Consider the following 10,687-nt stretch of genomic DNA (forward strand, 5'->3'; position numbering starts at 1 on the left):
ACTGGCGTCCTCCTTCAGGGGATTGGTTAAAAGTTAATACTGATGGTTCTTTCAAGGGACCTCAAGCAGCAAGTTTTGGTGGAGTATTTAGGGATTCAGAGGGCTTGTTCAGGGGTGCTTTTGCACATAGAATTATTGTTTCTAGTGCAATTGAGGCAGAACTTTCGACGGTTATGGAAGCTATAAGGGTGGCCTCGGAGAGGGGCTGGCAGAAGCTTTGGCTAGAAACAGACTCTGTTCTAGTAGTCCACTACTTCAAGGCACCTCAGTTGGTTCCTTGGAAGTTAAGAGTGGCATGGGCTAATTGTGTGCAATGTGTGCAACTCATGCAATTTAAAGTAAGTCACTTCTACAGGGAAGGAAATGCATTGGCTGACAAATTGGCCGACTTTGGAGCTACCAATATGGGTTCTATTTGGTACATTACCGTCCCTTCTTTTGTTACAGGCCTCTATGGACGTGATTTGACATTAGGCACTAACTACCGTTTTAGGTAGATGATTAGTTTCTTCTTTAACTATTGTAATTGTTCTTTTTAGTTGTTCTTTCTCTGTATTAGTAATTGGTACTTTCAGTTGTACTTGTTCAGCTTGTGTTTTCTTATGGCAAGGTATTGGCTTAGCCCCCCTTGCTATGTATCTTTTCTTTATTTATTAATAAATTAGGGTAAGAGCGCTGAGTTAGCTCTTATTCCGCTTCTAAAAAATAAAAATAAAAATTAACACAAAGAAAACTATTGTGAATCTCCATTCGTCAATGCACTCAATTGTGGTACTCCGGAAGATTCATTAACTAGGTGTAAAAAGAACCCATAGCATGTAGACTAGAAACACACGAAATGTCCTGATTGGGCCGAAACCCACTATGTTCCCCAAAATGTAGAGAGTTATTTAGAAAAAACTAAATCTGTAGCAATTAGGCAAAGTTTAGAAAGAAAAAACTTAAAAACTTAAATGAGGCCCAAGAGGGCAGCCTCAAGGGACCTTCAAGCCCAACAAAACTGGCTTGACCCAGGCCCAGTCATCATCTCTTCTACCCTGCAATTGAAACGAAGCCGTAGCTCAACCGCTGCCACGCCTCCATGCCGCGCACCACGACTCGTGCCGCCTTGATTCCTACCGCCACGACCTTCGTCGTCATCAGAATCACACGACCCGACCCATGCCGCCATGGATTCATGAAAGCAAAAAGCTGGGCAGCCCGACCGCAAACGTATCAGAGATCACACACAGGAATCCACCACCACACCACCTTGCCAAGATTTGGAGCCAAACCTCCCAAGAAGAACAGTCCCCGAGCAAATAGTCCTCGTCCGGCAGCCGACCACACACGTCAGAGAGGCCAGAGGCCAGCCCAGACGGCTGCCGCCACCGGACGAGGTTAATCTCACCGAATCAGAAGAGTCGGCCTTTAGATGCCGCCAAGGCTTAGGGTTTTCTAGGTATAGCTATTGATTTAACTTGGTCATACAATTTAGATAAGAGAGATTTGCTCTTAATTGAACTTAAATTAGATCCAAGTCATTGCGTAATTAAAAAATGTTAAGATTTTGGATAACTTTTTGATGCCTTTGGCGGTGATAATGGGTAAAACAAGTTCTCCCAAAGATTAAAAATATCGGTTTTGACATATCTATCGGAACTTTGAAAGAAAAATATATCAGAATGAAACTAAGTGTCGTCGGAATTATTGTACGGCGGCAACATAGTGGGAAAGATGAGATTTTAGTAATTATGCTTCGTTGTAATCGAGTTATCTTTCCGGTATGTCACCACTATGTCAAAGCAAATGGAGTAGCCAGTAGTGCACTCTTTGCTAATTGGTGCTTGGTAGAATACATGTATTTTGTAGAGTAGTTTTCGGGACGTTCTCTCGATGCTTCTTGTAATTCGGGGTTTAGGCTCAAAGTCCCCCCCATGTATTCAGTTTCATTAATCAAGACTTGAGGGTAGCCGTACAAGCCCTTTATTCTAAAAATAAATAAATTATCAGAAATAATAAAGATATATTAGAGATATTCTGGAAAATATACCTTTTTTTTTTTGAAATAAAAATATATATATATCTTTTTTGAAAGAGTCAGTTTATTGGAATTACATATAAATAGATATGAACGTCAACTTCATCTACATCTAAAAAGAGACTTTAGGTGGTTGAAAAGTAGCTCGGTAGTCTACAAAAGTACAATAATCAGAGAAAGACATATGACTCATATAGTACAAATTGTAATGATGAACGTGATAATTATAGATCTCTTTTCTCCTATAAGGGGATAAATAAGGATGAATCTAATTGGATGACTCCTCATTTGAATAATTGAACCTTTATGTTCTTTATATTGTCCAACTATAGACTACACAAAATCACAAACTACACAGCACCGAATGATTCATATAATTGAGGCCAATCCCATATAATTGAGAAATATGAAGTGAGTGAGTTATTTTTTGAAACATGGCTCCATCAAGTTTGTTTTCTTTTACTGGAATTCACAATTCTCCTCACCCAGATTTGTCTTCAGGGAATTTCTCCTCACCTGGATTCTACTCCTCACTCAGATTTCCCTAAAAGGGAATACTCCTCACCCATATTCGCTTTGAGGAGATTTCTCCTCACCCATTTTTGCCTTGAGGAGATCTCTCCTCACACATATTTACATTTAGAGAATTATTTCTCACCCAGAATCGTCTTGAAGGATTTCTCCTCACCCAGATTCGCCTTGAGGGGATTTCGCTTCACCCAAATCTGCCTTAAGAGGTTTCAATTCGAGGTTCTTTTCCCAAACAGGTTAATTTATCTCTTTATTAGGTCATATCCTGACTAGATGAACCGTTGTTAAAATTTTCATCCTGACACAGCCTCCATATTCCATAATGTATGTTTCTTTGTGAATAACTGAGTTTTTTTTTTAATAAGATTTTATAGATATTTTTTCATATTATCGGAATATATCCTAAATATCTTATATATTGAGGATATTTGACGATATCGAAGAAATTTTATAGAAACGGTAGAAGATAAGATATTTTCTCCTATGATATATCAGTCTCTTTGAAAAAGAAGATATCAGGGAATAATTAAAAATATCATAGATATTTCAATCCTCCGTAAAAAGTTTTGAATAACTGCATAGATTTGTCATAGTTTGGACTACACGATATTTTTTTTACACTATCCTTGTTTGCATAAGGGATGTCATCCTAAGCGAGTGTACTCGTTGATTTGTTTCAATAAAATTAACTTTCAAAAAAAAAAAAATTGTACTAATACACGATATTTCTTTGATATATTTATCGATATATCTTAACATTTGAACGCTGATATATCCGTGATGGTCGATTTTTTAAACCTCGTAAATGAAAAAGCTACAGAAAGAGTGAAAGTATTTAAAGAAAAAGGAAGTGTCCGAGTCTGACTGAGGTCACTGGTCGAACACCATGTGTGCACTATTCAAACTTAGCACCGAGCGCTTATTCACTGCCCTGAACAACCAGAGCTCTCTATCTCTGCGACGACGCTGCTTCTGCAGCACAGTTTCCGATGGCTTCATTCACCCCTCTGCGATCGTTCACCCCAATGCCGTTCTCGGCCAGGTACCTAGTTTTCTTCACCTCTCAATAAAACTAGCTGCTCAGCGATGCTTGAAACTCACAGTGTGGTTGTGGGTTTTGGTTTTTACGATCAGGGTGTTTCAATTGGGCCCTTTTGTACTGTTGGGTCGTCGGTGAAGCTCGGAAATGGCTGCCGGTTACATCCCGGAAGCCATATTTTTGGGAATACTGAAGTTGGGGAGCGTTGTGTTTTGATGACGTGAGTTTTGAATATCTGCATTGTTGATTTTCTTTGTAATTTTGGGTTTCTATTTCATTCTGTGCTTTAAAGTTTTGAACTTTTTCATTTTGGGCATTAAAGTTTTGAACTTTTTCAATGTGGGAAAAATTGGTCAGGCAGTGGTGCCATTGTTGGTGATGATCTTCCGGGGCGTACTGTGCTGGGTTGCAATAATGTTATTGGATATCATGCTGTGGTTGGTGTTAAATGCCAGGACATGAAATACAAGGTGAATTTTGATATGTAACGAAGTTAAGGGAATAGGATATTGAATTTTGGAAGACTAAGTTTGCTAATTTGTGTTTGTTTTATGAGTTAGTCAGGGGATGAATGCTTTCTTGATGTTGGGGACAACAATGAGATCAGAGAGCATGCTTCAATCCATCGATCTTCGAAGTCAAGTGATACTACAGTATGTGGATGATATATGCTCATCCCGTGCTCATTTCTACTTGCGTACTAAGTTTTATACTCTCATTAGTGTTATCATTTTCGTTGTGTGATCAGGTTATTGGGAATAACAATCTTATCATGGGTTCTTGCCATATTGCCCATGATTGCAAGGTTGGGAACAACGTTATTTTTGCGAATAATACCCTTCTGGCAGGCCATGTTGTGGTGGAAGTAAGCCCTTACTTTGAATCCACAATCGTGTCATTTGAAATCCCCACTCTTTTAATTCCTATATATGAAAGTACACCTTAGTCTGTTTCTCATAGAAGTCGGATATGTGTATATACATAAGTATACATACTTCTGTGAGTTCTATCCTACATGCAGAATCTGAAATCTAGTTGTGTTTCATACATAGGATTATGCTCACACTGCAGGGGCTGTTGTTGTTCATCAATTCTGTCATGTTGGTTCTTTCGCTTTCATTGGCGGTGGCTCTGTGGTATGACATAATCTTACCTTTAACCTCCATCACTGTACGCTATCCTTTTATGTTGCTCATGTCCAAAAGGCACTAGGTAACTGACTACCACTGAACTATTACCTTGGTGCCAGTACACACATGAAGTGCACACTCTACAGTTTCTACCTGCTATATTTTGATTTCTTTGTCTGAAGATATGCTGATTACCAGTTTACGATTCTAGCCATAACATATTTTTTTAGCGTTCCCACGGTGCGATCTTGATTTTATATTCTTGTTTTATATGCATAAAGATTGCACAGGATGTTCCAAAGTGCATGATGGCTGCAGGAGAAAGAGCTCAGCTCCGTGGTTTGAATCTTGAGGGTCTACGGCGTCATGGATTCACAGTGGCAGAGGTTTGTGTCAATCAATTTCTGTTGAGTTCACTTTTTTGATCTTAATATGTAATTCACTTTTAAAGAGCTCTTATCCCTTTTGGCAAGGATCTAGATCAGAAGCCTTAGAACAGCTTACCAAAAGATATTCATGCCTGCTGATGCAAATTCCAGTGGTTTTGAAGCACGTCTTGCTGAAGTGGTATCACATTCAACCACATCCTCACCCTCTCTCACTAAAATCTGTACTTCATATTGTTATTCAAAGGAGCTAAATCATTTTGCAGGAGCTCCATGATAAATTGGCTCATATACCTGCTGTGTGCTCCATGGTGCAGTCTATCCGTGACTCTTTCAAAGAAAAAAGACGTGGACTATGCAAATTCAGACATTGGAATAGCTCTTAAAAGCACCAGGTCATTTTACGTATTCTATTTGCAGGAAAAGAATTTAATAACAGCTCTATTCAAAAAAGAAGAAAGAAAGCTTGTTATGGGATATTGAATTTATCATAACACTCTCTCCTTTTTCCCCTAAATTTTATAATGTCTATTTAGACATAATTTTCATCTAAAAACTAACAGAACATTATCTGCATCATATTTCACCAATTTCCATATCCATGCTTCATAACTAGAAAGAAAGAGACATTTTACTTCTGAATAATGACAGTTGATATGGTTTTTGTTTATTCTTTTTGCAGTGACCTAACTGCTATTGCTTTTACGAAAACTGATGATGTGCATTGATGATATGCTATATGAAGAGTTGAAGACTCAAAGCAGCTTTGGTTTTCTTTGTAGTGAAGATTTATACTGCAACAGTTCTCGCTATTTGATGAAAGAATCGGTGACAGGATGCATTACAGAGAGAAGATTCAAATCCATACATACTGTAGAAGAATTAACTTTGATCAGCTTGCCAAAGGTTTCTTGTAGATTACATAGTGCAATTTCATTCAAGTTATCAAAATGAACAGTTTTTGATATTATGCTGCCTTGTAACATTGACCTTGAAGCACATATTTGTAGAAGCAAATTGGTCTCTCCAATTCAGAGAAATTCCTAGAAATGTGATTTGTTCTGCGTTTTCGGTTACATAATGGGTTTTTCTTATCCTTTATGCTTACTTGAATAATGTTTAAAGTCCTGGATCTGAATTGATGTGGTACCGCCTCACCTGTTTATATCTAGGTTCATTTTCAGTTTCCTTCTGATAAGACACTGACATCTCATCTATCAGATCATTTCGAAACTAAAATTTGGGAGGAAGCCTTGGAGTATTATTGACCCTAGAAGCTTGCTTCTTTGAAAAGCAAATCCACATAAAATAAAATCTTTTATCATACTATTTTGGAATTCTCTCAGCTCTCAAAATCCATTGGTTTACTTCTTGATTTTGATTGCAGATAATCAGTTGAAGGTTATGAAAGGGCATACGGACTTTAATTATAAAAACAAAATGCTAGCTGTTCAATCTTGTGACCTTTGACTACAACATCTTGGTTTGCTTTCAGGAACTGAAACTAATAATCAAAGAAGTTTCTATCCATTGTTGAATACTTTTCCTTCTTTTCTTACACGGAGCAAATATGAATATGAATATGGGTGGTACTAGAAAGATTTCTGTTGTCTGAATTCCACATTAACCTTACATTTACAATTTCTGATACTCATTCCACCAGCCCAGGATAAATTCCTTGTGATCTGTGTTAGGATTGACTTCAACTTTTCAAAACCTAAGGTATGTTAAACCCTTAGGATGATAAAACTTTTTCAGTGCGGTCTAAATGGCTGGAATTTTCCAAGTTTCCCCATCTGCATAAAAAGATTCTTTCTTAAACTTTGACTTGGAAGCAATGACTTAGAAAAAGAACAGGGTACCTCCTTGTATGGTTAGAAGGACACTACTTCAAAATCAAATGTTAATTCTATGGTAGCATGCAGGAAAAAATGGAATAAAAGTAGAGTATAATAAAAATTTTGTTTATGCTTAATGAAATTGACAGACTTTAAGTACCACTGTACCACCAATGTTCTTTCTCTTATATTACAATCATTCCCCCTCCACAGAACAGTAGTACTTGTAGATTAACATAATATGGAATTGATAATGATATCTATAGACACCATCAGTACCTCTCCTTTGCTTCTGTGGCTGCTGATATGAAATTATATTTTGAACAGAAAGATGCTGAGTGCTTGTACATTGTATATTCCTCTACTTTAATTGCTGTACTACTACTGGATTATGGCATGTGATGTAATGTTTAGCACTAATGGCTTTGTACTGCTAATGGTATAATCAATCTGATATGAAAATGAGATTTATAAAAGGCAAATACGCAGTTCCTAAATAATAATGAGCAGTTGAGATCCTTAGATATGATTATGACCCATGTTGAAACCTTGTCCGTTCTTTCGACTTTTTCCTTATTTGAACTAATTCCGATGTATCCTTTTGCCATGTTATCTATGAGTGGCTATTAGGGTTTTTCAAATGCTATTCTCTCTAATGGAAATAATATAATATTTGTATTGCTTTTGAGAAGGGATCCCGAAAAGATAGAAGGAAGGAAGATAGAATTGCATCGCAAATATTGGATTAAGATCTAAGATTTAAAATTTCAGATTTTAATTTTAACATTTAAAACCATACGTATGTACAATATTTTAAACCTTATATTATTAAAGAAAACATTTTAAAGCCTTGTTTATTACTTACCAGATCAATTAGTTTTAGGTTTGACACTCTCGTGTTAATAGAAATATTCATCCATTTATGGTTCCTTAACTTCCTTCTGCAATGTCATTTGGCCTCATTTGAATAATTGAACATTTATCTTCTTTCTATTATTCAACTACAGAGTTACAGACATAGTCACAGACTACACAATACCAAATCTCTCCTCACACAGATTTGCATTTAGAGAATTACTTCTCACCCAAAATCGCATTGAGGGTATTTCTCTTCACCTAGATTCGCCTTGAGGGGATTTTCTACTCACCTAGATTCACTTTGAGGGGATTTCTCCTCACTCAGATTTACTTTAAGGAGATCTCTCTTCACACAAATTTTCATTTCGAGAATTACTGAGTTTTTTTTTTATATCAAATTTTACAGATATTTCTTCACTTTATTGGGGATATATCACAAATATCTAATATATCGGGGATATTTGACGATGTCGGAGAAATTTCGCAGAAACGGTAGAAAATAAGCAACATATATCGATCCGTGATATCGGAGGATATATCGAAAATATCGCAGATATTTAAAACCTTGAAAATATCCATTTGAAAGTGGTCCACTTACTATTGGATTGCGATTACAATTGGCTGCTGTAAAGTGAACACGTAATTTGAAAGTTAATGATCGTGCATGAGTGTCTAAATTATTCTTTAGATTTGGTGCAGTGCATTTTTAGTACTTCAGCAAACTCAGGCTGCTGGTACAATTATGGCCATTTGTTGTTTGTAAAGTTGATGCCTTTTGAGTTGGTGCTGAAGCAATTATGGGAAAAGAAAATGGTTTCCAATCAATCTTCATCAATATATTATCAATACTTTAACAAGAAACTAAATGATTTAGGAAGTACACCAAAGAATCATATATATATGCTTTAATAGTAGTTCATATGTGTGCAACTCGGTACTTATATATTCCGATCCCTTTGAGTTTGCATGAATAAGATATTGGAGTCATTTTCAGTTGAAAGATGATCTCAAGCTCACCAATTCTTGCAGCACTAGCTCATAGGGTATAGCCCCAAAACCACCCTATACCCTCTGGCAATCTAAAGTGCTCATCAATCCAGTAGTGCGCTACCTTTGTTTTTCTATCCCTATTCCATTAAGAATGGAACACAGTATCTCCAGCTTCACAAAAGATGAGAATTGATTAAGTATCACCATGCAATAAAATTTAATCGAGTTTAATTAGGCACTTAATTTTAATGGCATTTTTAATATACTGAACTATCAATTTATCTGGGTCCTGTAATAATCGTGCATGCATCGAGTTTTGGCATAGCAAAATGCTTTTAAACAAAATACCCTTATATGGGTGCAGCTCAAATGCCATTGAGAGGAGGCCTCCTTAAATTAATATCAACATAAATGACCTGTATGAGATTGGAAAAACTAAGCATTATTAGTTAAAGGATGTCACCTACTTCAACTAATATATAAAAGGTCTATCATCAACTTTTCTACTAATCAATAGGGATATCAACTTCTCTCTTAAATTAAAAATAAAAAAATAAAAAAACCTAAGCAAGTGACTTACAATTGTGCTTAGTCAAACAAGAATAGAAAACTTCACAATGACCATTATCCTCTTGTTTCATACGAGGGAAGATTCCTTTGTGTGATAATGCCAAATGCATCCCAATAATATATTATAAAAAAAATTGGAAGTGTCTCCTGGTTCAGATATAGAAAGGACTAAACAATTTTCAACTAGGGTTCCAAATAATTAATTGGTTTAATTAATTTTTCCAACTAGCTAGCTATAGCTTGAAATCCTTAACAACTATTCAAGTTGGCTCCCATGTATGATAATAATATATAATAGTTACATTACTAAGTAAAACAGAAGTAGGTGGGTGAGAGGTGAATATATCCAATATGTTATATCTCAGTCCCTATCTTGATTTTGAAGAACATACATACATGTGGACTAGTTTACCAATATGATCAAGAAAGGGAATATACTATTCTCCTGCCCTTCAATCAAACTGAGGATTCTATTTTGTGTAGTGCTACCTTATAGATAAAGTCATTAGTCGCGTATACGTTAGATTATATTAATGAACTATTTTACTAGCTAATCAAAATAGGTGATCGATATGGTCAAGTAAGAGATGTCAAACATGCAGTGTTTTTTTCTTTCAAGGATAAAGAGTTAGGTACGACTTAAGAAACTGATATAGATTGATAATCAGCAGCCGAATAAGTTTTACGTGCTAAAACTCTAGAAATCAATTCCCTGATTGATGATACAGGGGTCATAGATTTTGAGCAATTTCGATTACCAGCAATGATACAGATGGTGATAATGATTAATTTGTTTTTAAGTATTTAGTCCACTTATTTGAATGGTTGATTGAATTAATGCAAGAGTACGGTTTGGTTTGTAATTCCCTGAAAACCTTAATACAAGTCTTAGTCATGCATGTGAACCATTTGGGCATATGTTTTTGTTGACTTATCAGAAGGGAATAACCTAACTTTCTTAAATTTTGTTGGAACGTACTAGCCAGGAAATTGATTGATCTGAGTACATGATTCAATCTATATAAAGTAATGAATCAAATTTATACTATTTTTTATTTTTATTTTTATAAAAGCTAGAGAACATACCAGTTGTATGCCCCTATTTCATAGATAAAAATAGTACAGAAAATTAAACTACTATGTTTCAACAATCTTGGCTCAGAGTAGTCTATACCACATAAAAATATCTCGTGTTGCAAGCAAGATTGCCTACCTAACTTCACACGCCAAACACGCAATTGTGGTAAGCTAAAACTAAACACTTCCATAAGACTCATAGAGACATTCGTACTAGCATAGACATTTATTCGAAAAGAAAAAAAATA

The 10,687-nt window shown here is 35.9% G+C and overlaps 1 protein-coding gene across 2 annotated transcripts; it reads left to right on the forward strand.

The window, feature by feature from the left end:
• Positions 1-3,360: 3,360 nt before the first annotated feature.
• Positions 3,361-6,173, forward strand: LOC133727062 (probable acyl-[acyl-carrier-protein]--UDP-N-acetylglucosamine O-acyltransferase, mitochondrial). Of its 2 annotated transcripts, XM_062154689.1 has the most exons (10): positions 3,361-3,593; positions 3,686-3,810; positions 3,952-4,060; positions 4,151-4,243; positions 4,339-4,455; positions 4,643-4,726; positions 5,002-5,106; positions 5,201-5,287; positions 5,373-5,501; positions 5,789-6,173. In XM_062154689.1, the coding sequence occupies exons 1-9, from the start codon at positions 3,438-3,440 to the stop codon at positions 5,490-5,492; spliced, it is 996 nt and encodes a 331-aa protein (XP_062010673.1). In that variant the 5' UTR covers positions 3,361-3,437; the 3' UTR covers positions 5,493-5,501; positions 5,789-6,173. The 2 variants fall into 2 exon arrangements, 1 of the variants encoding a protein (XP_062010673.1); XR_009854998.1 differs by lacking the exon at positions 5,789-6,173 and having other exon boundaries at positions 5,194-5,287.
• Positions 6,174-10,687: the final 4,514 nt, after the last annotated feature.

The sequence above is a fragment of the Rosa rugosa genome, chromosome 1 (genome assembly GCF_958449725.1).
Source record: "Rosa rugosa chromosome 1, drRosRugo1.1, whole genome shotgun sequence".
NCBI classification, from domain to species: domain Eukaryota; kingdom Viridiplantae; phylum Streptophyta; class Magnoliopsida; order Rosales; family Rosaceae; genus Rosa; species Rosa rugosa.

Coding starts and splice junctions, on each gene's coding strand:
- LOC133727062 (XM_062154689.1), top strand. CDS start 3,438: ATGTGTGCACTATTCAAACTTAGCACCGAGCGCTTATTCACTGCCCTG. Junction 3,594..3,685: donor CCAATGCCGTTCTCGGCCAG/GTACCTAGTTTT, acceptor TTTTACGATCAG/GGTGTTTCAATTGGGCCCTT. Junction 4,456..4,642: donor CAGGCCATGTTGTGGTGGAA/GTAAGCCCTTAC, acceptor TTTCATACATAG/GATTATGCTCACACTGCAGG.